General features: G+C 40.3%; 2 protein-coding genes and 1 long non-coding RNA gene across 6 annotated transcripts in view; 2 read left to right on the top strand and 1 right to left on the bottom strand.

Annotated features, from left to right (window-relative positions):
- EXOSC9 (exosome component 9) overlaps positions 1 to 27579 on the top strand; it is a 260026-nt gene that overhangs the window by 202700 nt on the left and 29747 nt on the right. Inside the window, exon 1 of one of the 3 annotated variants that reach the window (XM_075751061.1) lies at positions 13742 to 13745. The exons of the other annotated variants lie outside the window; for them this stretch is intronic. The gene's annotated coding sequence lies outside the window, so the exon portion shown is untranslated. Of the gene's footprint in view, positions 1 to 13741; positions 13746 to 27579 lie in introns of those variants that run through there. 3 annotated transcript variants of the gene reach the window in all.
- LOC142601647 (uncharacterized) overlaps positions 1 to 27579 on the top strand; it is a 195592-nt gene that overhangs the window by 76986 nt on the left and 91027 nt on the right. The window lies entirely within an intron of this gene.
- ANXA5 (annexin A5) lies at positions 1491 to 26210 on the bottom strand. 2 transcript variants are annotated; one of them, XM_075751079.1, is made up of 14 exons: positions 26130 to 26210; positions 25181 to 25327; positions 22468 to 22505; positions 16294 to 16378; positions 15124 to 15218; positions 14180 to 14293; positions 11694 to 11784; positions 10653 to 10732; positions 10133 to 10189; positions 7406 to 7499; positions 6009 to 6104; positions 5412 to 5470; positions 3149 to 3271; positions 1491 to 2053 (listed from the first exon to the last, which is right to left on the bottom strand). In XM_075751079.1, the coding sequence occupies exons 3-14, from the start codon at positions 22474 to 22476 to the stop codon at positions 1991 to 1993; spliced, it is 966 nt and encodes a 321-aa protein (XP_075607194.1). In that variant the 5' UTR covers positions 22477 to 22505; positions 25181 to 25327; positions 26130 to 26210; the 3' UTR covers positions 1491 to 1990. The 2 variants fall into 2 exon arrangements, with proteins under 2 accessions (XP_075607194.1, XP_075607193.1); XM_075751078.1 differs by lacking the exons at positions 25181 to 25327; positions 26130 to 26210 and adding an exon at positions 22602 to 22741.

Below are 27579 nucleotides of genomic sequence, written 5' to 3' on the forward strand. Positions count from 1 at the left end.
TGACTTTACGAGTCACCTAAATTTCTTCATTTGGGTCTCTAACCTGCAGAAAGCAATAGGAAGAACCCCTTTGCTAATACTGAGAGGCTCTTGTAATGCCAGGTGCAGCTTGTGACAGCGGACATCAATCCAGAGCAACCCAGCTTGAGTCCCACCTCCCTTTCCACAAAATATCTTCTCACCCTACGCACGTTCCTAGCCCTTCCCTCCACCAGCAGCAGCCTCGCCAGACACCTCAGTGAGTTACGGAGGGCATCAGGCTGTAGCTGTGTGGTTGGATTCTGCCACCAGGGGCCCTGGATCAGAAGAGCTTTGGTGCCAGCATGTAGGAGAGATGGGAACATGTGTCCTGCAGAAGAGGGCAGGGCAGGATTACCAGCAGCACCATTTAGAGCAGTTTAAACTATGGTGGAGATGCAAACCACACCCACAGCCATCCACATATACAGCAATGACATGGGAGAATTCAGTAAACTGCCCAGGAAGAGCAAAGAAAAGCATTTTTAAAAAAGTTTAAAAATAAAAAAAATCAGTTGTGCTCGTTTTAAGTCTAAGTCTTAAATTTGGGCAAACAGAAACAGGAAAGAGAAAGAGTGAAAGTGACAGTGCATGAGCAGGAAAGAGTGAGCGCATGTGTGTAAAAGAACGGAAAACAAAGAAGGTTTTAGAGTGGATTAGGCTTCAGTTAACATTTACTTATAAAAAGAGCTTTCATATTTTACATTGGAAATATAAAACAATTAAAACTTAACATTTATTTAATATAAAAGTTTTAAAGTTCTTAATAATCTGTGAAGAATCAATTTCAACAGGACTATTAAAATGTGCGGTTTCTATAGCTGATGTATGTGACTAACCAATAAGCTAAATTTAGAACCATGGTGTTTAGACCTCACAAGGCATGAAACAGAAGTCTCTTTATTCTTCTTCACACATGTCAATTTAATTTTCAGAGCCAGTCATAAATGAACTAAAGCAATGAATTTAAGGCAGCCTATGTAACAGACTGATGCTTCTCTTGCACTGTGCCTAGCTCCCTGCTAACCTGATGAGAGTGCTGCTGCAACCATCCTCTCTTCACGCAAGATCCCTGAAGTATGGATCACTGTCTTCCTATCTCTTCGCCTGCTTCCACCCCAGAAATCTTTGATTGGTCCTACAAGTGCAGCATATCTGCTCTACTGTGGTACTGTGCAAACAGCTTTCCCTCCTCCTTTCCCCCAGCTTTGGAGGAGAAGAAAAAGACAAAGCAGCACAAAATGAGAACGCAATACCCAGCAAGTACCAATAATTTGGTATTCCAGCTATATTGAACAGCAGCATCACCACAGCACCCATATACTAGACATCAAGACATACAGCTGCAAAATATCATATATACTGAGAAGCCTGCATAATAGTAGGAAAAACATACCAACAGTTTGAAGCAGTGGAATCATATGAAAGGGAAAAATTGATTTTTGCCCACTGAAAACCACATACAACTGTGCTGAGAGGGAAAAAATTTATTGGTCCTTTAGATTTCCAATGATTGCTTGTATTATGTTCAGCAAATTCATTCAAATATTACATACAAAGCATATCTCTTCTTCATTTGCAATGTTAGAGCTAGCTTAACATTCAGTGGAAATGTAAGGAATAAAAGCAAAAAAAAAGAGAATCTTCAAATTATTAGTGAAAGACATGATTTTTTTTTTTTCTATTTCAGCAAAACATTTGCAAAGAACTGGGTTCTGTGCTCAGTATCCATCTTCTATAAAGATGACTCTCGCATACTCACAGAAGGCACTTGAAATTCCTGGAAGTTGGGACGTCAGGAAGAGGAGGGATCAGCTATCACTTGGATAACAATACGCTCATTTTCAGTAAGTGCAATACTAGTATAAATTCAAACAGCCACGAAGCATTAAGATACAAAAACTTAGCTAGACATGCTAACTAAAGGGCTACAAAGCTGGAGTACAACAAATCCTTCGTGTCACTGTCACCGTTACTCATCATCTCCACCACAAAGGAGCAGGAGTGCTTTCCTGTAGTCCCCAGATGTATCTTTCTGTTAATATAACAGACCAGTCACCATGAGTCACAACCACAGAAATGTGAAGAACAGCAGCAGCCAAGGAGAACTCCAACAGATTATACATTTGTCCCACCCACAGGAAATCCACTTGGATTACTCTCCACTCAGGAATGACACAAGGAAATTCTCTGTCTCTTATGTTAGAGCTATATTTATACAGACAGACTTTCAGAAACACAAAAAGCCTCCAAAAGCTTTACTAGAACTGAGCTACCCATTGCACATGAGAATGCATTCATCTGCAAGTGAGAAAGTCCAGAGGAGAAGCCCAAAGCAGCACCAAAGGCAAAGTGCACCTTCCATCACTTGGAAAGGCCCCAGCCCTGCTCCCTCTAATTAATGGGAAGCTCTGCTACTAATGCCACAGGACAGCTGACTGTGTCAAAACCAGCTCCACCCAGCCTAATCAAGAGAGCATAATGTTATGAATGATAACAAAAAATAGTAAAAAGCAGCATTGAAATATTAAAAATAAAACAAAATACCCCCAAAAAATTACTAGGGGAAAAAAAAAAGTGGTTTGGCTTCAACTTTGCAGCAACAGCTGGCTCTAGATTTCTTGCTGGCTCTTTCCCATCCACTCAAAGGAGATTATGATTCAGACTAATTCCACAGTGAAATGCTTTCCACTTTGAAATGGTGCAAAAGGTTCCACACCACAATCCAAGGTTTAAACTTCAACCTCGTGATAATTTGGACTCCCAACCCCAATATTATTTCTCTGGAGCCAGCACCCTTTCTGAAGCACTGAAAGTTAGAAGGAACTCAGACAAGAAAAGGAAATGAAGCAGCAGCTAAAAATGGTGTATGAGTAACTGTCATTTCAGAAAACCACATCTGCTCTCCTAGTGAGCAGTGGAAAGTAACCTTTAGCTTTTCATAGGAAGTGTCCCCCACTTCAATGACGCTACCTGGTACTTCACAAAACTGCAGACCAGCCACCGCTGCTCTGAGTGCACTGTGTCGTCCAGCTCTACTCACATCTACTCCCTTCCGTGAAAATAAACAGTGGAAACAATGACATCTCAATCACCCCCGTTTTCCCTGACAACGGAACGGTAATTTTACCTGAATCATTTGATGCAATGACTTTGCAAAATTCTTTCTAAATTCTTGTCTAATATCCAACAGATCAATTTCACTTCTTGAAACCATGACTCTGATCAGGGTATCATCATCAGTGCCAGCCCCCTAAAGAGAAAAGTTTAAATAATATTAAAATACGAGTTTGTTTTGGACAGATGCTGTAGCAAAACAACAAATACAAACAACCAGAGTGCAACATGTAGGGTTTCAAAACACTCCTGCACTACCATTTATACTCCAGAACAGAGAATATTTGGGACAGTATCACAAGACATTCACACCGCAATGTTGAGAACGTAGGACCAACCATGCAAGATGCTCTAATCCCTGGATTTCTATGAAGTGCCATATGGTCAGACCTCTTATTTCGTGTTTCATCTCACAGGCTTCAACCATGAATACCAATAGAAATTTAAAATAACCCAGTTCCAAGATTACACAGTAGTATCTCATCACCACGATCAGAATCACATGCAAATCACCCTTTCAATGTGGTCGGAGACTGCAGAATTGCAGTCGGTTCTGGAACTGTGTACATAAATCCTAACAATGACTAATACCAGGCATGTAACATTATACAGCAAGACACAGGCAGAGCAACTCATTCCACAAATTATCCAGCTGTTTAATACGAAGGTAGCTTCATAAACCTTTTCCAACCACGCAAACATGCTCCACTCTTCTATTCATCTTTATTGCTTTCAACATTTTAAGTTCCTGTACTGGCAGGCTGTGCCAGACTGACATCCTGACCCCTCCTGCTCAGACAAGTCAGACTCCACACAAGCTGAAGCGATACAAATTTTCACATGCTGACCTGCTAATGCACCTCAAGGAAGGACTTGGCAGAGCCCCCACGATCATCTTCAGCCTAACGTCCAGGCTCACTCAATCCTTCGACTGGGTGTAATATTCTTGGATTACACCTAAAAATGCCCTAAAGCTGCTCAAAAGTTATGCCATGAGTCCGGTGGTTTCCGAGTAGGATTTGACATTAGAATCTGGTAAAAGCCAAGGTCTGTCCCATCTAATCATGAAAGCAAACTCTGCGCATTGTAGAACTTTGTCATGCCAAACTGATTAATCAGAAGTACAAACTCTTCTGCCAATGTAATAAATTATGACCTTTCTTATCTGAAGTGCTTAATGATTTTTCTTTATATTAAAAAAATAATTGGGGGGGGTCTCACCAGCAGACATTAATCAGGCCCCTCATAAGAAAAATGTAAAAGATACTAAAACCTACAGAAAAAGGTTTCCTATTACATTGTTTAAAAAATAAAAATTAATAAATAGCTAAATAAGAAAAAAGTTAACCTCCTCATACAGCTCTCAGCATACTGGTATAATATTTTGTATTTTCCACCTCAATCTGATTTTAGACTGATGTTTATAAAAGCAGTAAAGCAGCTTTTACATATGAGGCTACCATTTAATCTCTTTTCACTAATTCTCATGCTGATACCGAATCAACACAACGACCTGGTGACAAACATACTTCAGTGCTTTTCAGCAAGGGGAAGGGAGGAATTCTTCAGGGAAGCTGATAACTTGCCTGAAAACAATAGACTACCTACCTCAGGTTTAATTAATATTAGCCACTGTGAGTTAAAAATACAGTTTTCCCTGCTTATCTCTTCCCATCTAAGAGAAGGCGAAGCCAAGAGAAACACAGCTGTGTCACTGACAGCCTCTGCAGAATCTTTTGTAGCTGTTTTAGCCTCTTTCCTTTTTCTCTGACGAGTTTCTTTTCCTTCTCAAAATGGCATGGATAGTCATCCAAATGTGTTTCAAAGTGAACTACACCTTCAGTCTGTAAATACTCATCTCCAAAACAAAGAGCACTAACCCTGCACAATCTGCAATTTAGTTTTTGGTCATCTTTACTATCTCAATATATCCACCACCTAAAGACGCTGTAGTCTTTATTTAGCTGAAGGTGCCCAGTGGATCTAGCCAGACATTTTCCAATGTAACAAGTCCAAAAACAGCTGACGAGACTGATGTTTCCTTTAGATTAGATCCAAAGATTTATGGTCTGACAAACTTACGACGACCTCGAAGTAAAGCTTGTGAATCATTTGTATCCTCTCCCAGATCTGCATTCCCCAAACCTTTTGCAGATGCTTACTGATACAGTATCCTGGTGGCATTTGCAGTGAAAGAAGAAATGAAGAGCAAGTGAAAGGCAGAGGAATTGTAGCTGGGGGAGATGGAAAATACCATATGGAAAACTTGTTCATACCTTCATGGAATAATACAGAGTCTCGGCAAAATAGGCAGGCACGCTTCGGATGCATTTCACTGAAAAAAGGCACAGGATTAAATTACTGATTGTTATTCAATACAGGACAAGCTTTCACTGTCAAAGACAAGGTGTGTGTTACTGGATCATTCTCTCCAGTGTGGACAATTAAGTATACAGCTGCCAGCTAGTCTGGTCCTCTGCTACAACTCTTTGGGTTCTAGGAGTTAGAATGCACCATCTAACTCTAATAAAAAAGAGACCTTGTTAGTCAAATTCTACTCCCAGTTACAGATCTACTATGACATTGTCCTAAATGAGATGCCAGGAATACAAAACAAAGGCAGAGGTTTGTCTCACTCTGACAGAGGTGCACGTGACCAAACAGAATGCAGTTCACCACCGCCCCGCCCCACTTGCCCCCCCATCTATTCAAGGAAGAATAAAGGCCTATTCTCTAACTACAAAAATAGATCCCAGGTGTTTAACTTTAAAAAGGAACCATGTTTTCATGACACTTCCTGTAACAACTGCAATTTAAGGAGGCCTGCAAGTCAATAAAGAAGGCCAGTTCTAGATCTAGTAAGACTTAATTACCAACTGCCAAAAGCAGCTTCTCCAAATCACCAGAGGTTTCGCGGTCAATGGTCTCTTCAATTTGAAAGCCGGAAATAGTCATGTATTTGTCAAACACTGCAAAACAGAAAGCATGCTTAGTCACACGTCTAGCCAGATTTCTTCCAGTATACCCCTCAGTACAGTATCTCCTTATCCACAGTTCAAACGCTACCCTCCACTCATTCTTCCCTCTGTCTTATTTTAAACACCTATTTCCTACCAGATTGCTTCTATACAACACATTCCTGTACCTGGGGAGGAACAACCTCCCACACCAGGACATGCTTGCTGGGGGTCAACCAGCTGGAAAACAGCCTAGCAAAAAAGGAGCTGGGGGTCCTGATGGACACCAAGTTGTGGAGTCCTTGGAGATGTGCAAAAGCCGTCTGGACATGACCCTGGGCAGCCTGCTCTAGGTAGCCCTGCTCAAGCAGGGTTGGACAAGATGACCTCCAGATGTCCGCTTCAACCTCAACCATTCTGTGATTCTGTGAACATATCCAGTGAAAAGGTACAGGGAGAAGAAGAAAAGGGAAAAAAAGGGAAGTTTTAGGAAATAAGTGTTTTTCCCAGGGTCTAAGATCTTGTCTACACTGGGCTACTGCATCGAATTAACTTCACACAAACCAAGTGGCCTATTGGCAGTCTATTCAAGTCTGCTTTGATGAATATTTGTAAGACATGAGTTTTCTATGAAATCTTACTTTTCTATTATGCTAAGTGAATGTTAGGTGCATCAAAACAAACTTCAGGATTACTTTAATGCAAATAACAGTAAAAAATTAAACAGTAAAATCACAAATCAAATTACATTTGAAAATCTAAACGAATCCGAAGATTCAAAAAGGAAAACAAAAAGATTGGCGAAGCAAAGCAAAACTTACCGGTCATTATTTCCAATGGCCTAAACAGCTTGGTAAAACAGACTTATGAATGGGTAAGGAGCAGGGAAAAAAATTATTGTCTCTTTCTTAACAGCTAATAAAATATGAACCTATAAAAGGGTTGATCTTTTCCGGGCTGGATCTCCATCAGATTGCAATGACTCATAACAGACTCTCAGCATCATTTCTACTGCCATGACCTCTTTTTCAAAAGGGAAAAAAAAAATAAACAAGCATCCAGAAAGAAATACCCCAGCTGTCCTTCAGATCCATTGTACCACTCCTTCAAGCAGGAGATCATCACTGCTAGGGGGGAACTGAATTACAGGAAACAAAATCAGATGTATTAAGTAGAGGGATGAAGTGGTTAAGGATTTCTGGGCTTGACAAACACAATACCAGAAACAACTTTTCTACCATTTCTACCACCAGCTGGGTAACACTGAGACTTCACGCACAAGTTTTCAAACATACGTGAACCATGCCACCTACCGCGCCTTAAATGGGAAACACTTCGGGTTCCCAAGATGGTGATGAACTTTTCTTCATCTGTTCCCCATTTCAGCTCCCCGGCTCTAAACAAAACCTGTTGTAAATTCAAGAGATCAAAACAACAGCATTTGTTATGTGTCCACCCTGTTGAAAAGCACTATTTGTCTCACTCTAAGGAGCATTAAACTTACTAGCAAGCTATAGCTGGAGGGAAAAAAAAAAAGAAATAAAATTGCCAAGTACTGAACTGATGTTAGAAAGAAATAAATGATAAAATTCTGAAACCAACTGTGAAAGCATTTACATAAGTAATACTGCTTAAGGCCCTAAAATTGACTGTGCGCATAGTCCCTTTCACAAGCCTGAAGTTTTCTGAAACTGTGATAATACAGGAGATAAAAGCCATTCCCAATACTGCTTTTTCAGGGGTTTTTTCCTTCCCCTTTTTCAAATCAGACTAGCAAAACTTTATTACATGATGACTCATATTGATGGGATAATCATGCTAACTTGCCCCAGGAGGAAGTTTTCCAAAAAGGAAGGGGAAGATGGATTTAGAAGCTCGCGGAAACAGGATTTGCGGGCTGCTAAATTATTAGCCATATGAAACCAGATCAGTAACAGATTTTAATCATTTTAGCATATTCACTGCTCTTCAGGCAAGTCTTTCTTCAATGAAGAAAACAACCGGGCTATTAGCAGCACTTCAGAAAGTAAAGCACTTCTAGACGTTGGAATAAGCAACAGAAAGGGGAAAATGAGAAAGGAGGGGAAAAAAAAAGAAGATCAGAAAATGAAATGAGTTCTTTTTCCTGACACTCAAGAGCTTTTTTCCAAATCCTGTGCTAAACGCCATATAAGGAGAAAGGTTTACACATTGTAGTATATTTTTTTTTCTCCATCCTCAGTGAGCAGAGGACAGGCAAACAGGTTACCACCTATATTCAGGCAATCAAATATTTCTTAGAAAAATCCCGACAAACAAATCTGCTGCATAGCAACACTGTTGGCCACCTGTCTGTCCACATTGTAAAACCTGAATGTTATGAATTTCCTGTTTATGTTTGTATCACTAATGTGTTTTGAATAGGATTATGACTGCTGCATGCTCTTTTTAATATTAACGGCACAAAAAGTTGGGTTAAAAAAAAAAAAGCTATTAAGGCATTGCAAGGATATTTGGTTCAAATAATATATGCTAAGCTCTTCAAATAATATATGCTAAGCTCTCCATCCAGTAGCAAATGTGAAGTGCCAGAAGAGCATTTAGAAACGCCAGGAATGCATTTCTTTAGAGATACTAGAAGTTGCAAATGGCATTTTCTGTGAGCTCTACGTTTCTACCTGCTTTGCCGCTGTGCAACACCCAAAAAGTACGTTAATTGCCTAACTTTAAAAAAAAGTGATATTCACAAAATCTCTTCCAAAAAGTTAAGCTTTCAGGCATTCTCAAAAAAGTTCCCTGCATATTCATACTATCTTCTAGTATGAGTGCCCATTCTCCAACTGTTTTTTTATTTGCCAAAAACAGCCTTACATTTGCACAGTCACATACCTCAATTCTGACCATCTGTACCTGGCAACAATAATTAGAAAATTCTCTGAATCTATTCCGGCTATGTTAGATGTTGAATCTAACATTAGATACCAATATAGAGAAATGTGACGGAACACTTCTCTGTTTGTGTCCCAGCTCAAGCCAAATGTACATAAATGACAGAGAGCATTTAGAAAGCCAAGACTTTTTCTACATTTAGGTACGGTGCCTCCTAAATTTAGATGCTTATTTAAACTCAATTAAAGAGGCCAAAAGGAATCTATCTACCTACCAAGGCCTGTGGTTCATGCCTTTCCTCAATTATGTAAGCCCACCTAAAGGCAAGACTGACATAGTTTCATGAAACAATCTAGTTCACGATTCAAACATGCGGCTTGGTAATTTTCAAGCTCCGATTTCTACAGGATTAATTTTAATAGCAGGAGAACAGTGGTTTCTGAATTTACATAACAAAGGATAGGCCTGTGCCAGTAAAATACATTTTGCTAGTCTGTCTCCATCTTGCCCTGCTATCGGGAGAATGTTTTATTGATCTGGTATTCTGCTTTTCCTCCTTGAACAATCCATATATTTTCTTTCAACTCAACTCAATTTATGAGAGGAAAATGTCTAGTCCAGAGTTATCTGAAATAATTGAGAAGAAGCATGCAATAGAAGAGTTCTGTAATCAAATTGCTGAAATGTTGACCATCACTAGAACTAACCACAAAGCCAATAGCATCCAGCAAGAGACAGCATCAAGGACACCAATTAACTGCCGGTATGCCTTTTCCTGTCTAGTGATCAGTGACATCATGGACAATACTTGCAAAGGGCAATACGCGAGTCCCTAGCAACTCTTTAGAGGCAATTCTTAGACTGCCATCTGGTTACAGTAAAGCAGAATATTTGGCATATTTTCTCTTTTTAGTATTTCACCCTCTATGGAGGCATCTCTTTACAAATAGCATTAACATTTCACTACAACATACACAAGACAATGATGTGCAAGGACTGAATTCAGAGTGAAGTTCAAGTCAGATATTAAGGAATGAACTGTTAACATCTCTGGGTTTTCCAGCAGTGGGTGTCTCGGCTCACAAAGCCTCAGCAATGATAACTCTCTAGCTGTATACTCTCTTTGCAAGGTAACTCATAGAAATGCCCCAAAACCCAAGTCATTCACCCACCTGAGCATCCTGCTCAACAAGACCCTCATCAACTCTGCCATCAGGATCTCTATTTGCCTAAAGAGAATTTTAAAAAGTTGTTAAGCTGAAGAATCAAAAGTTGAATCAAAAAACAACTTTTCTGTTATACTGAGCTCATGAGAGTTACTGCGAGAAGTCAAACCCGAATGCATTTTCTCCAAAATCCCCTTATTTTCCCTTCTGCTTGCATGTACCTTCATGAAATAAACGTTCTCGTCTCCTAGTGCCTTCAAAACCCCAGGTAGCAGGCACTCTGCTATACCCATGAGCACCACAGAAGTTTTTCAATTCAGTGACAGGGAAATGGCCCGTAACAGAGCACAAGACTGACCCTGCAAGTCAGGGGAAGTGACTCAGCTTCAGAACCAATCCTGCCTATCACCAGGTCTGTCTAGAATCCCAGCTTATTAAGCAGAAAATGACAGTTTATTAAGCGTACATCAGACAGGAAAACAAGTGAAAATCATACACACATGCTGACACACAAAGAGATACTGACCTGCAGCAGGACCACCAGCAGTCTCTGAAAATAGCCTGATGTTTCTCCTGTGATCTTATCCTCCAAGTTGGCCTCATACTCTGCAAAAGAGTAATACCCGTTCACCACCTTACAGACTTCCTCACTATTTTGAGGAGAAAGCAAGGAAAAGCAAAAAGTTAATTTCACTCACAGTTTGTAGAATCATTTATCAGAAACAGCTTGAACAACTAGGACATATTCTGCTTTCACTTACAACCTAACATTATTGTAAAAGAGGCAAAAAACCAGCATCTCACACCTAGTATCAGGAGCAGATTACTCAAAATATTTTTAAATACAAGGGGACATGCATCGATTCAGGTCTTTAAGGAACTAAAGAGCATACAGGCCTGGAGTTATGCTAAAATATGGCAGTCTCACAACTGTAAAACAACTATGAGCCCACAAAAGTCTAGTACTAATAAATGTTGCCCTTGGAGACTTTAAGTTTTGCCTTGAACTTTATTAAGACATGAGAATTTCTTGCATGGCAGGAATCTGCATAGAGGTAAAAGAAATGTGTTGAATTAAACAGTGCCTTAAAAAAACCCCAACCCCACAATCACAGGGTAAAAGCACATACTCCTGTGGACAACCAAAAAGCTGCACCTGCTTTAGTGCAAATGCATTTGAACAGAATGCTAAGCAAAAGGGGAAAAAAAAAATCACTTCTGTTTCTTTATGTGATACCAGTTTTCTAGTTTCCAATAACTAAAAATACCCTTTCAGTCAAAGGGATGAAAATAATGGGTTAAAGAAAGAAATTCATTTGAATGAATTCTAACTATACAGCACAAAACGCCATAACCTGAAGACATAGCCCCAAAATAAAAACTATTTTAGTTTACAATCCAAACTCTAGTTTCATTCAATATGAAGTTTTCCAACAAAGCAGAATGAAATCCCACCTATTGGACACATCCATAAGTTTACAGATAGACCTTATTTGAAAGACGAGCTAAAATCATATTAAGATAATTGAACAGAGACTCTAGAACTTTATTTTATACAGAACTTTACCTTGCAGATAAACCTGCTTAATATTCCGTACTTCCGCAGGTGTTCTGGAGGCAAGAATTTCAGTCAACACTTTCTCATTGGTTCCTGCTCCCTGCAAGGGTGCAAGTATAAATCAGTTGATGGAATAAGAAAAAGAAAACAAGAATTCCCTTTGACAATCAAAAGCAAGCATCAGCTTACATACTTGGACCAAATAAAGAAAAATTTTCTTCTTTCTGGTATATTGTGGGGGTTTTGGAAAGAATTTCTTCCTGTTCCAGCTTGACTGTTTTCAAAGCCAACCCAACCCTTAATAAAGGCTCACTGCTGCAGGATTCAGACGAGCCCTTCCACGTTCAAGCATACCCAGATATGCCTCAGTTCTTCATCATTACAGACAATGACATCAAGGTAAGTGAATGAACAGTTTCCATCTTAGCTCCGGTTCATATACTTTCATCAACTAGTACACAGATAAACACAGAGCCACCCAGCAATGATCTTTACCCTTCTATGAACTGTGCTATGTTAAACCCACTCTCTCTTCCACTGCAAGCACACACACGTTACAACAGAATTGCTAACCCAGATAGTTTAAGCTACTGCACTCTAATTACAGGAGGCACAACGGGCACTCTTCACTTTTACAAGGATAAAATTTACAAAAGCCAAACCAATATCTTGTTTCTGCAAGTCTGAGTCTGCTTTGTCCGTAAGAATAAGCCATTGCTCTTTACGCTTCCAAAGAAGTCATTTCACAAAAGCAACACTGAAATACAATCCTGTGTATTTTGTGCTTCAGCATGTTATTTACAACCTTTCCTGTAAGGAAAATCCAAATAGTAACTGCGTACAAAGATATCCAAAATACAAATCTGCCAGGTTACATGTAATCATTTTCAAAATAGAGATTGTTTCAAGAACATGCCTACTCAGCAAGTGAGGCAGGCAGTTATATTAGTTCTAATCTAAGCAGGGACAGTGAAAATTGATAGAACAATCTTCAGCACAGGCATAATATTCTTAGCTGAGTTGTTATCTTGTGCTGAAGTCTCTGCTATGACATCTTTACTGTTACCCACCTTCGCTGAACTGCAGCTAGTATCGCCATCTTTTCCTATGCAGACACATTCTCTGAAATCCTATCATCTTGTGTTTAATATCATTTTTTGTAAGTGACAAGAACAAAACCACTCTTGTTTCACTATCTCTATTTTCCCTCCTACGCCCATCTGCTCTGTCACTTCCCTGTCAGTCTTTGACTCCTAAGTCAACAAGAGGAGCACAGGAATACATTTTTTTCCTTGTAGTCAACAAGGCCTTTATCAGTTTCTTTGTCAGGTGCCATCTCCCCTTCCCCCACTGCATATAAAGATATTACACAAAATTTCCAGGATTAAAGTTTCTGTTGTCTGAGATACTATTTGCTGGGTCATGGGTTCACTAGCTTGCACAGTTGACTAAAGCCTACACATTAACTATTTGGTCATCAACGATCTTGGGAGTTTATATCTAAGTGTCACCGAACCAAGCACTGCCTGACACTAGTCAAGTTCAATGTCCTCTAATCAACAGGTTCTGTAAACAATCCAGGGACATCAAATTCTTGAATATCCACACCAGACAGGTGTGACAGAGGGGACAAAAAAAATAAATAGGACCACATGGAAGAAAACACACTAAAATATCTACTCATATAGATGGTAAACTGTTTGTTTACCTGGCCTTCCCAGAAAGGCACTAAATGCATTCAGCTAAAGAGAAATGTTAGACAGGTAACACTGACAGGGCTATCAACAATTCCCTCTGTATTACTTGAGGCAGCTTTTAGAACATATTCAATCATACAAATAATACCCATTCATAATTTTGGTGGACACCAGTTTACACAAGTACAATAGCCTATCAATTTTGGAGTTACGCGGTAATCCATCAGGAACAGAACACTCTCTAGCTTAAAGGATAGTCAAGAAGAGACATATAAATAAATCACACTTTAATGAAATGCCTTGAACTAATTTGCAGCCTATGCATCAAGCTGTGTAACTATAAAACCTAGGCTGCTCACAGCAGAAAAACTGAGTGTCCACTGGACTTCAGCACTGCACTTTAGCAGCAGAAGTAATTTAAAAGCAACATGCAGATCTACTCATTGCATTTAAATCAGAAGGAACAAGTCTTACACTATCTAGATTTTAATCTGCATCTACAGCAACGCTGTTCTGTAAAGATCACAAAGTTTCTCCTGAAAATAATTTCACATAAAACATGATACAGACTAGATTTCTACATTCTCTCCAGTGAGTTAATAGGATGAATAAGAAACCAGGCGAAACCATGGCATTAGTAATAATAGCAGATGTTAACATAACATTCCTAGTTAAAAAAAACCCTCCAAACCAAACTACTTCTATTAGCACTCCCCTTACCAACCAAATGTTCATTCCTAAAAACAACAAAAGAGTAATAAACATAATGTATTCATTCCCTTCCCTCACTCCTCTTACCTTGATGGCATGTTTCAGTGCATGAGCATCAAAAATATATGTTGGTCTCATCAAAGATACCATCAACGTTTCAAATTTGCCGGTAAGTTCTGATTTCAGGTCATCTACAAGATCCTAATGCAGAACAAACAGTGCTGTAACGAACAAGGACTAACCATTTTAAATGGATGCATGTATGTCTGCAAGGTAGAAGATTCTGGAGACACATCAAAAAGCATACAGGACAGGGCTCTTTTTGTTTTAATTGCTACCCGAACTGAAACAAATGTAGCCAAATAAGGCATAAGAAAAGGATACAAGGGCATTTGGAACACCTGAAACGTAATTGTGGGGTTCTGGTTTTTTTTCAAGGTAGAAATTCTTCAAACCCTAGTCATTCACTGCACTTGCTATTTGAAACAAAGGCTACCCAGCCAGAAAGCTAAAGGATCCAACAATGCTGGAAGAAAGAAACAAGTTGTCTTTGCTTTGAACTCACTGAGGGCTTTATCTACCAGTATATTTGGATTTGTTCTCTCTGATGGTATTTGGCTGCTTTTTTTTTTGGTCACGTTTTCTAGCACTAAAAAATTGTTTTCCTGCTACCACCTTACATTACAGACCTTGCGTCAAAGTATTTAATAACTCCTTCCATACCAAGAATGAGGTCAGTACTAGAAGCATACTAACAGGAAACTACAAGAGCTCTTCCACAAAACCCAATCTAAGACATGTTTGACTGAAATACAAAAAAGAAAGTAACGTATTTGTGCCAACCTGAAAGGAGTATTCTAACCTAGCCAGCAATTAAGGATATGGCCCGGTGGGAGAGAGAAGACGACAGAAGAAAACTAGATTTTCTTTGAAGGAACCTTTTACAGGGAGTGTTATGAATGTGTCTAACAGTTTTAGAGTAACCATCGTAGGCCACATTCAGCTCATTTCTACATGTATTTTCTTCTCACCCTGCCAAACAAGGTTTTAAAGGCAGATGCAATTTCTTGACGCTGAGCATTGTTTCTACTGGTAAGGATCTTCAGAATAGTTTCTTCATCAGTCCCTGAAGTTAGAAAGAACAAAGAGTTACAAACACACTCTAAAAAACAAACAGCAGTGGCACAAACTCAAAAGGCAATGAAAGATGCTTTGAAAATAACGGTCTACTGATGAACAGCAGAAGCATTTAAATAACAAATTCTACCATACCCCAAGCTGAGCCAGGTTTGGTGTTCTGCTATTGCAAAAATATGGCTGGAGGACCTACGCGTTGTTTGTTCTCCATCAGTGCTCTGTTCCAGACACTGCTCCCAGCACCCCAGGCATCAGCTATAACATTTAGTCACTGTCTGTATTCTGCAGAGGAGCCTTGCCTTTGGGCTCACCAAGGGATTTACTTTAGAACAAACAATCCACCGACTCTCAGCACAACTCAGTCCAGTAACCCCAAACACTCCAGAGTACACAATTACAGAGGTATCCATTTTATATAAGACAGTTTGCAAGGTAGCCCTCACAGCACAGCATCTTAGTAGCCCGACTGAATTTGTCAATAGGCTGAGGCGTATCATATTTCCCATCTTATTCCTGCAGGCAGCTTCAAAGAAAGTAGCAAATTAGGATTTGCTTTCACAGGGAAGTTGGGGTGCAGATAGCTACAGCATGAGTTTAAGACAATTTGTTAGTCTACATTCATGCTGTGTGCTTGTATTTGTTGTTCACAGTAACCGTAATGTGCTTACCCACTTCCAGACTGAGGGGGCTGTTGCACATTTTCCAAGCACAGAGCTTCTACTATACTGTCATAACTTTCCACAGTTGTCGCCTGTAAATCCACAGTCTAGCATACTGTGCAGTAAAACTCTGTGTGCAGAGAAGCCTGTGGAGCATCAATTTTTAATGGGGAATGTCCAAAACCACCTTCTTTTTTTTCCCCTTATGCTAACCTAAAAATAAACATCCTTGAGAGCAGAGTCAAACTAGGACACGCCCAGACTCCTACAGTCCTGGGGTTGTCATTCCATGGCATGTAGACACACGCCCTACCCTCAATTGCTAATATAAAAAAAAATAGTTCAGAAAGGATGTTTTCAAAAGAGTGAGAGTCCTTTCCTTTTCGTAAAATAAATTATTCTTACCCATTCCCTTCATGGCCTTACGAAGAGCTTCTGCATCAGCTCTGGCATCAAAAGGAGAGAAGGCTGTCACAGTGCCTCTTGTGTACTAGAAGGGGGGAAAAAAGGGGTGGGGGAAAAGGGAAAAAGCCATGAAATAGAAGATAGCATCTTTTGGTTCTCCATACATGATATCAGACTAAATTTGAATCCACAATCCAAAACATAGTAGCCTTTTTCTTGCAGTTGTCTAACTAAATAGCACTTTGTGGGTATTTAAACACAGTTCACTCAAAAGGTACTACTATGGTTTTACTTGGCAGTACACCAGCTAAGTTCAGGTATATTTACACAATGGTAGTTTGCAGGATTGGTATTTACAACACTGGAGCCTGAATGCAGGAAAATGACTAAGAAATTATCACTTGTTAAAGTAATTTAGGAAATTATTTGCACAAATCGCGTATGCTAGAAAAGCTGCACAAAGATCCAAGACACATTTGGAAATAAGAACTTCCATTCCTCAAGAACCACCGACTGGAGATCTCAACCAGTATCACAGTGATTTTTTTCCATCACGTTGCAAACAAGACCTACTGAACTCTGCAGTGGCTTTCAATTTTTCATCGTGTTTCTTTTGGCATAAGCAACTTTTTACTCAAGTGATTCAGCTATATTTCTCATATTAGTTTACAGCTAAAAAGAAATAACAGGTCAAACATAAGGATAAAAGATTAGCCCGTCCAAACACACAAATATTTCCGCTACGTTTCCATGGAACATGACTCTTCAGAGACTTTTTGGGTCAAACACAGAAGTATAGTCATCGCCCTTACAGAAAAGCCTTGCCTTTATTAAACATGATAGTTCAAGAATCTGTATGTGTATAGCACAGTAGTTAATTTATAAACTAGAAGAGTCAAGCAATGGCCAAATGGGGAAATAGCTGGGTTTTAGGAATAGAGAGGTTTTTCTAAAAGCTGAAGAAGGGAAATTTCTTGTAAGTATAGCTGTACAAAAGTAGTAATCAGTACAGGCAGGGCATTTTTCCACTCTCAAGAAAGATGATGAAAGGAAGTGCCAAGACACCTACTGAGACTGGCACCAGATTATTTCACAGGCAGCACAGCCACCTGGCCTCTGTGATACAGTCTTTCCCTCAAGTTAGCAAATTTCAGCCACACAGTGCTTTGGTTTCAAGTCAATGTACTCATCCCAGACAGGTCAGCCAGGAGAGCACAGAGAGAAAAGAGCGGGCAAGCACTAACCAGAAACCGCCCCGAAGCACTACTGGCTCTCAGGCCACCTGTGCATTAATACCACCAGAGACTCCCTACCCCTCCCTACTGCACAAGCAGTAATGTGTTGGGTTTACCTCTGCTGTAATTCAGCAAATTGGAACACAAAGTATGGTGTTTAATAGCAACAACAAACTTCTTTCTGGCAGATGCTTTCCAATATCCAGCATACTTCAGAGGAACAGCAATTCCCCTGAAGCATTCTGCTTTGCCCATTACAAGCAGGCAGTACGTCAAACTTAGGCACAGCAATATGTACTTATTGTCCTTTTCCTAGCTAATTCCAAACGCTATCATGAAAAAATCTCAAGGATTTGGGACTCAATTTTATAAATTGAAGATAATTTGGTAAAACAGATTAGTTAACAAAAATGAGAAGGATGAGGAAGACAAAGATTTAATCTAGCATTTGGTGTTCACACATACGTTGTCTAAAACAGCCACAGAGGAATGTTGGGCTGTTGTCACAAGACTTAGGAATTGTGAAGGGGAATTCCACTTGCTTATAACAAGATAAGCAAAGGAAAACTTTAACTTAAAGATCAATTTCCTCTGAGACCTGTTGACCATTGGTCATTTCCAAAGGAGAACTGTGGTAGTTCTATAATATTAGTTATGCTAAGATTATACGAAACAAAACAGCAGGAAATACACTTTTAAATAACCCCATACTGGCTGGTGTGGTAATAAGGGAGGGGGAGGAATCCAGAGGCTTTTCAGTCTTTATCTGTTTTACCAAAAAAACAAAAGTGAGACACTCATTTATCAGACAACTCAGCTACAGTTTCAACATTAAGTAGAGTTTAAACTTTACAGAAACAAACTGGTTTGTGCAGATGGATCACAGCATCACAACTGCTACACCATCCTGACCTAATATGAAAAAATGGTGAACTGAAAGACAACTATTTAACATTTATTTACAAACTTCATAACTTTTTATAATGATGTCACTTTTAGTATCTCTAGGAACATTCCTTGCCATTTATGCAAACAGATAAACAATAACACTACAGCCTCACAGGTCTTTTGTATTTTTGTTATTCAGTTTCTCACCCAGTAGAACCCAAAGCACATCAATGGAGAGGAGAATGCAAATAGTCTTTGATATAAATCCTTTTGCAGTTTGGAGTGATCCCTTACTAAACAGCAACACCCGACACTGGGCAGTAGAATATAAAAAGAAGCACAACACGCAAGACCTCAACAGAAAGAATATCACGAGATTATAACACCCAAAACCTACCCACATTCTTCTCTTTTCTACATTCCCCAAAACACTGACTGTTGTTAAGCAATCATATGCCATGCAAGTGCAATTTGTGATTATACACTATTATAAACAGCAGCTTCCATTTTCTCCACACACCTACCAATGAGACCAACTAAGCTGCCAAATACAAAAAATTAGCATGAAGAGGAAAGGCAGAGAAAAAAAGAAAGAAAAAACCAACCAACTTTGGAGCAAGAGATGATCTTGCTTTAGAATTGTTATCCCTCCAAATGAGGAAATTCACATTTTCTCTTATTTTTGTTTATTCTGCTCTAGCAAAAGTTTGCAGAAGGGAAAGAAAATACAATCTCAACAGGTGAGATGTTTCTAACCAGCACTTCAGATCTACATTAACTTCTCCCAAGAGACAACTTTGGCTTCACAATTTGATGTCATGTGGCCACATATCCTGGCAACAGCATGATCTGTAATACCAACAATAGCTAGTTAATGAGGTTCCTTTTAATTTTTCCCACCAAGCACACAAAAAATTTCCCACCCACAAGATCCCATGTTTAGCCACTGTTAAATACAAAGCATTCATTATCAGTAAACAAAAGACCATACTCAAACCGATTCAGACTTCTTCCTGGCTACCCCTGCTCTGTACCCACTCACAGCAAGTTCTTACCAGTTAGATTTTCCATAGATGAAGAGCCACCCCCTTTCACGACACTGCTCGGCAGCAACAAAAGTAGGGTCTCATCAATTTGCCATTGGAAAGCCCAGTGTCTAGTGCAGAAAAGGTGGTATATGACTTTTTTTAAGCAGGAAAACTGTGGAGTAGTAAGAATGGAAATGGAGAATGTTTTCCAGCACGCAGGTTGACAAACAGAGAAAGTGTGCTATTTTCAGAAGACAGCCCAGAAGGTCATGTGCTAGAATAAATGATAGACTGCCTTAAGATTTCTTACACAAGCACAGACACCTTACAGATAAAGCACAACACATGTTCACTGGTAAATCAAAAGCCTTTACGGCCATTGAAGACAACACAGACGTACCAGTTCAAATTGTCCTTTAAAACTAATATCATGCAAGAAATATATAATCATTTCATGACATCCTTACCAAAACTTCAAGGTCAGTAGGATGTAAATTATATTGTGAGTGGGTGAATGGCACAGAGCCAAGGCAAATGCACAACTATAAAGATGCCTCTACAAAACACCTCTCTCAGTTTAGTAATGCTTCAGATTGTCCACTTAAACAGAAGGAGTAAGCTCTGGTCAGCGGACTATATTCATATTTGCCCCACTAAATTTAAACTCCTGACAAGAAATGGAATTACACAACATCTGTGTTGAACTCTGAGTCAGTACACCAGAAAAATACCAAAGACAGGGAAAAGAGAAAGGAAAAAAAAAAAAAGAAAAAAAAAAAAGAAAGAGAGGAGGTGGAAGAGAGGGAAAAGAAGAGCACGCAACAGTAATACAGGAATGAACCAATGCAGGGACCTTTGCAAAAACACTCAAAGAACCTCACAAGTAACCTCAACAAAGTCAAAAAGCTGCTTAGGATTCAATTCTGAAACAGCGTTTGGAATGTTAGACCTAATCCTCTGAAGCACTACTGGAGTTAGCAATACTATTCCTGTGCTCCAAGTCACACGTGCACCTTGGCAGAAGAGGAACTCCAGATACAGCGCACAACAGACACACCTTCCCCAGCAGTGAGCAATCCCTTCCTGGCAGTTTACAAATGGCTACACAAAACGCTCCCAACTTCACATTCAGGGAAAAATTTGGGAGTAGCAGACCAAAATGGACCAGTCCACAGCATGCAAGCATAAAAAATTCTTGTTGCTTTCTTTCCAGATTTCTGAATTAGCAAACACAGGATAGCATTTCCAAGGCAGATACTTCATCAAGCAGGAACAGATCGTACCACGTGCACCTATGCATTAACAAAGATGACTACACATACAGATGTGTGAGAAAAGACAGCTTGTTGGGACAGCAGTGTTCCTCCAAAGCAAGCAGATAAACACAAGCATGGAGAGACCAGTCCGCACAGCATATTACAGCATGCTGTAATTTTCCCACAAAATCAATGAACCTTTTTGTCCTGGACATGGAACACAGAAAATCCTTCAGGTCTTTGGGAAAAAAAAAAAAAAATGCTTCCCATAACTAGCAAGAACAAATACTTCAGTGATGAAGACTCCAAAGATAACTTACCTTCTTCAAAGGTTTTATTCTTCAGCGATGTATCCAGACTAAATTGGACTTCAGTAAATTGTGCTGTGCAAGCTTTTTGAACTCTGAACCTTTAGTTGTACATATAAATAACTACTGTTGATTGACACTCAACATTTCATGATTGATAGGCATTTTCATTTCTTACCATTACTTCATGGTGCAACAAAATTTAGAACAGACACCTGCCATGAAGAGCAGACCTTATTCTTCAACTTTTTATTATTTTTATAAAATAAATTACAGGTTATAACACTCCCAGCCTTTCATGGCTGCATGACTGCACAGACGAAGAACACTACTGAAGTGGAAAGCAGCCCTCTGAACATGGAAATTGGAAGACAAGGCCTAGCTAGTACAAGATCTCATTGTCTCACTGACTTCAACCTACCTCCACCCACCACAGTTACTAACCCAGCCCCAAGTGTTACCTCAGGCAGTAGAAAATTCTACTATGTGAATACAAGAGTAACTGGCTTGCACTAGCAAAGAATGAAATAATCCTTTTACAAAGACCAAGAATTAAAAGTTTGTCTCTCTCTGGAATAGACAAGAAAACTGCAAATTTCCATGCTTTCACTAAAAAGAAGTTACCCTCAAGCAATGCTGTATGTATTGTAATAAAAGGCTGTCCACATATATCTGTCCGGTCAGATGCCCTGCACTGGCATGGGTAGGGGTCCCTGTCTTCCTAAGATGCATCCTACAAACCAAGCTTGATGTTTAAAGAAAGAAAAATACCCTCTTTGTCGTCCCCCCGCCCAAAAAACCAAAACAAACTAACTCAAAACTTAAAACTTTAAGAATTTAGTGAAATACAATTAAAGTGAAAAAGTCTTATTTAACTTTCCAGAGCATATGCGTTTGATGCAACTACAGAAACAAACGCTGGAATCCACCCCATTTTCCAAGCCTTCATCCAGGCTCAAACGTAATGGCAGCGATACAAGGGCCAGAAAGGAAAAATAAAAACCAGGCAAAGTACTGTGCAATAGCTGCAAGGCTTCCAGAAAAAGTTAGATACGAGAAAGCTGGGACAGGAGTACCAAGCCTGAGCCCCCACTAGGCACAGCCACGGCAGTATTTTTTTCTCTTTCCTCTTTCAGTGGAAGGAGCCTCCACCCAGGCATAACATAAACAGAGTACCGAAAACTTGGACAAATTAGTGGAAACTGGCGGGGGGAAAAAAAACTTGTGCCTGACGTGCACCTCACATGATTAGCTGCCTTCCTCGTCCCCCTCCCCTCCGCGTCTCCCCAGGCTTGGGGATGGGTTGATTTAAGGGAGACCGAATATAAATCAGACATAAGTAAGGAGAGAGGTACGACGAGGATGTCCCGGGACGGGCAGGGGCGAGCCCGCCGAGGAGCCCCGGTGGTCGTTAGCCCGTCACGGCGGCCCTTTTGCGTGACGCGGCCGCTCGCCTCACCTTCGCCATCTCTGGGATCCGCTGGGCCGAGTCCGAGTCTGCAAAGAGAGAGGGGACAGTGAGCGCCTGACCAGCCCGGCCCGCCACCCTCGCTTCGCGTCCCGGTGCCCCTCGCTGCGGGGCAGCGCCCTCACCGCAAGCCGGTCCGCCGAGCAGCCGCCGCCCAGAGCTACCGGGAGCACTGAGTAAGGCAGGAGGGAGGGGGCCCCGCCGCTGCTTGCCTCACCCGGGAGCCGGGCCAGGCCCCACCCCGGGCGGGCGGCGAGCCACGGCCGCCTCCCCCGGGCCGCCTGGAGACCGGGCAGGCGGCGGTTTCACCCCGCGAGGCCCCGGGGCTTCGAGGCGCGCTTAGTGCCACCGGCCTTCGCCGCCCGGCCGGGGAAGGCAGTACCCGGGCCGGGCTCCTCCTCGCTAGTTACCGAAGTGGCACCCTGCAAGTAAACGCGGCTGGCTCGGAAGGAGCAAAGAGAAGGCCTTCCCCTTCACCCGCTGCACTTCCCCGGGGCTCGTCCCCTTTGGATGATTGCTTTCTCCTTCAAGTTATGCCAATGGAAGGGTATAAAAATTAGTGCTTTGTTTCTTAGTAATAATAAACCTTTTAAAAGGAAAATTACATTTGCAGACAGCTAGCCTTCAACAAGTGCTCAAGCCCCCTCCTGATGAAATCAGTAAAAAAAAAAAATCAGTTCCTATTAATCTGAAGAGGATCATATCCCATCACTAAAGGGATGTCTGTAGTGAATTTTAAAGTAGGCATTTTAGCAGCTGACCTAGGTTAGCAAAAGCAGCACAATGTTGGAGTAGTTCTAGACTACGGTAAGCATTTTGGGTGATGATACTTTTTACTTCTCAACATCTTACAGTGGGACCATTTCAGTGACCCAGGTATAGAGAAGATATATCCAGTTTGGGAGAGCAATGAGGATGCAGTCTGCATGGCTATTCAACAGGCATTTTCATCCAAAGCTGAAGACTTGCTCCCTCTCCCCTACAAATGCAATCCAGCTGTGTGTTAGATGAAAGAAGGAAAAGAGACTGCAACACCAATGGAATTCAATGTCTTTGCCAGAGTAAGACATGAACATAATCTCACTGTGTGAACATTTTAACATGTAACCGTCACTTCCGTCTTAAACTCAGTTGTGTTTAACTCAGAAAACAACAAACAGAAATGTAGATTATGATGTAAATTTAAATATTTGGTCCATCATTTTTTGTTGCCACAGAAGTGCATATGCAGTTCAGCAAAAACATGAGACCCACCCAGCTGGCTTCCTTAGCAGGACCAATGATCAAAAGGTTTGCTAAAATAGCCTGATTTACTTATTAAAGTCTAATTTGAATCTAATCTGTTGAAGTGGCATTCCACACATGCTCAAAGATGCATGAAGGAAATAGCGAGCTGCTCATAACACACACATGGAAATGCACATATGGAGTAGATGTAGAATAACAATATTTAAGAAAACATTCTAGGTTATGAAATGGTTTAAAAAATAGTGGTTGCCATTCAAACAGGTTGCTTTTAGTTTAAGCACAACCTTGCTTACACACCCCCATCTCTTTCTGCAAAAGTAAGTCTTTTTCTCCTTACACGTTATATCCAGAGCAGATACAGGGGATGCTGCGATCATGTTTCAGGGTTTTCCATCTAGAAAGTGCACACAGGCACACACAAAGAAATGCAGTGGGATCTAAATCTCCCCTCTTTAACACACTCCAAAACTCTGTCAATCAGATTGAGGCACATAAACACTGCAGTAACTGTGCCCCAAGTGCCAAATGACACAGGTGTGAGCACAGCCAAATGGGATTCAAATCTCATTAGTGACTCAGATGTGTGATAAGGAAAAGTTATTGGGTAACACAAAAGTTAAAGGATCTATAAGTATCATGTGAACAATTAATAAGGTCTCTAGAAACTACTAAAGCTGTAGTCCTCATCACTTTGAACTATGTTAATAGAATCTCTCTACTATAGCAAATGGCATGCACAAAGATTGGTAGATTACTGATACAAATGTATCTAGTAAACTTCACAAATCAAACCAACCCATGAATAATTTGAAAAAAAGGTGTATTTGTCTAACAAATTATTTAGCAGTTAGCATCTGATCACCTGGAATGCAACTGCAGTGCCTCAGAGAGACAGCAGTCCTCCCTCTCCTCTCCTGCAGCAAGCCCCTCCTGGCTCCCAGCACTGCAAGACAAGCTTTGATTCTTGGCTTCCTATAATGCAAATATAGTTTAAACCACCAATGTGACATACAGTTTCTGCTAGCTTAATGACAACGTTGCAAATGTGTCCTGTATAATAGCATATTAAGAGGCAGGGAGGAAAACCTTGTTTTCTCCCCACCTCTTCTCATACCTTCTGCTTTATGAGGATAGATTTTTCTGGATTATAGGATTTTTGTTTCCTATGCCTTATTTAGTATCCTTAGCGACTTAAAGCAACTCTCAAATTTAAGGAAATTATCAGATGTCTTTAATTCCATTTTTCCCTTTAAACTTTGTGTTGGAGGTTGTGGATTTGGAATCAAATTAACACATGCCTTTTGCTCTGCAGTAAGTGTGTCTGTGTACACTTTGTGTCTCATTTCTAGTGGAGGAAGTCTACCTTCTTTCATTTCAAGGCATTTGAAGTGCTCTTCTACCTTTGAGCAGATTACACACAATAGCTTGTTATTCTTATCTATGTGCACAGTCTTACCCTCAGCCAAACATGAGGTAATATTCAGTCAATCGAAGGTAACGTCTGGATTTCTAGTCGGTGAACAACAGGGAAAAGAATCTTCAATGTGAGAACAGAGTATTTTCCTGCTCTGGAGGGAGTCTGAAACGCATGATCCAAGATGAACTGCAATGGTAGGAAAAGGTTAAACAGAGGAGACAAGAATGATCATCTTGCCAACAGATGAAGTTAGGTGTAAAATCTACTCTAGTCAATCTAAAATGTCATCAATATTTGTTTAAGCAAGCAAATATTTGCATGAGTTCATAAAGCAAGGAGGGTTGGGGGGAAACGTTAGAGTAAAACCATGTGAAATATTTGCTAGTCCACTTGGCAAGAGCAGATGTTTGGAGAGAAAAAAAAAAGTCTTCCAGTCATCACAGAATTTCAGCCTTTACATTGATTTGAATGCAAAGAGAAGAGGCAGAAATGGCTATACCAGCAATGAACCTGAAGACACGAACATATGACTGAAGGGAAACGCATATTGCACTGACTACAATTCAAGTTAGGCCAGAAGACTTACAGATGGCGACTCAGATGCAGGACCTTCATGGCCACCATGGACAAGTATTTAACTTGACAGCAGCTCTAGTGTTCAATAGTGTTCACCCACAAGCCACAAATAAACCTTCTAGATTTAGTAGAATTCTTTTTGTTTGTTTGTTTGTTTGTTTTTTCTTAATTAAGCCAAATTTTCACACAAGGATAGAAAAAAAAAATTAGGTAAAAGCAGTCTTTCCCCCTTCTGAGCCCCTCCCTGCTCTTTGCGTCTTCAAACACTAGCAGAATCATACCAGGATGTAACAGTCTGCTTCCCAGTGCTGCTGCTAGCACAGCGCGCTTCCAGTCCTTCCTTAACACAGAGCTGCAAACACCTGGAACAATAAAAAGCAATAAAATATCACAAGAAACAGAGTGGCAGTACCTTAATGATGTATATAGCTCTGGCATACATTGATGACTTTGCAAGCAGGGCCCTGTCAGTTCCCAATCTGCTTCAAGGCACAGGTCCTGTCCATACAGAGTGAAATTCTGGGGTTGGTCTCAAAGTCACACTTCCAAAGGGAAATAAAATGCTGAAATATCACTCTGAGGCTGAATGTGCCCTTATTAAGCAACCAGGAAGTGTTCAGCATCCAGAAAGCCAAAGTAACCTCAGAAGCCCCACTTTAGGAGACTTCACAGCATCTTCCTGCAGAGGAGGTGACAGGAGAGAAGAAAGGAAGACTATCATGTGGACTGTCTTCATTTGCCAAACACTTCTCTACTTTTGGGAGAACATGGGTTTTGTTGCCTTCCAAAGAAGTCTTCCAAAATCCACCTTTTATTCTTCAAAGTTATTGCTCTGTATATTGTTTTCCTTTAAAAAAAAAAAAATCCAAAACCTCAGTATAACCTGCACCTCTTGGCCTAGGTTCAAGAGCTTGCAGGCAGCATTGCATGTTACATAGGCCAAAACTAGTATGCACATGCTACCCAAAGAAGCATGATCTCAGTAAACCTTCTCACTTCTGTCTGAAATTCAGACATGCAAGTAGGTCTAGGCATATTTATTTAAAATAAATAAGCAAGCAAATTTTCCTTGAACACTGACCACAGCATTAAAGTCCAAAATTGCCATCACGCCACAGTTACACAACAGTCGTTACAGTTGTAGAAAGGAAGCAAAGACTGGCATACAAGAATCTTCAGATATGTGAAATAATTAACTTGATATGGGGTTTCTAATAAGGGGCTGGAAAATGTTTTCAAAATCTGGTTGCTTCTGGAAAAACATGCAGATGCCTTTTAGTGCAACAATGTAGAGGATGAAAAGTTAGCACAAAAGCAGTTCATTTCAAAAGCATGCCCTCTTGCAGTTGCTGTCAAGAGCAGGCTGCTAGATCACAGAAAGCCCAATAACTTCAATTTTTTAAAAATAAATAGAAAGATGGATGGTTTGCTCTATTAAGACAGTCTTCCAGTGGGTGTCCTCATCTCCTGCCCAGAAGCACCATACATTATTTTGCTACCAATAATATTTCTGAGCTATTACATGACACTACATAGCTACCTTTAAGTGCACCACAGAAAAGAAAAAAAAGAGCAAGGCCCATATTAAATGAAAGTTTGCTTCTGCTGTGTATCCAATGGCTGCTGAAAAGGGAAAGGTCCTTCAATTTATCTAACAGAGCTGGAGCAAAGTAATCACATTAGAGCCCTTTTCAAATGATATAGAAAGGCCAAGGACAGTGTCCTAGTTACAATATTCTCTCTTAAAAAAAAAAAAATCACATTGCAAAATATTTAAAGAGCCTATTGTAGAGGCACTGAAGTGCAATAGGCTTACCAAGGGAGATTTACAAGCTTGGGAAACTTCATGGAGCAGACAGTCT

The sequence above is a fragment of the Balearica regulorum genome, chromosome 4, assembly GCF_011004875.1.
Source record: "Balearica regulorum gibbericeps isolate bBalReg1 chromosome 4, bBalReg1.pri, whole genome shotgun sequence".
Classification (NCBI taxonomy): Eukaryota; Metazoa; Chordata; class Aves; order Gruiformes; family Gruidae; genus Balearica; species Balearica regulorum.

Bases quoted from the DNA above. Each gene is read 5' to 3' on its own strand.
- ANXA5 (XM_075751079.1), bottom strand. The intron at 10,733-11,693 runs GTAAAGTTCTGT...ACTCTTTTGCAG, and splicing joins TAAGCAGGTTTATCTGCAAG to AGTATGAGGCCAACTTGGAG. The intron at 3,272-5,411 runs GTATGAACAAGT...TTTTCTCTTTAG, and splicing joins CTCTGTATTATTCCATGAAG to GGGGCTGGCACTGATGATGA.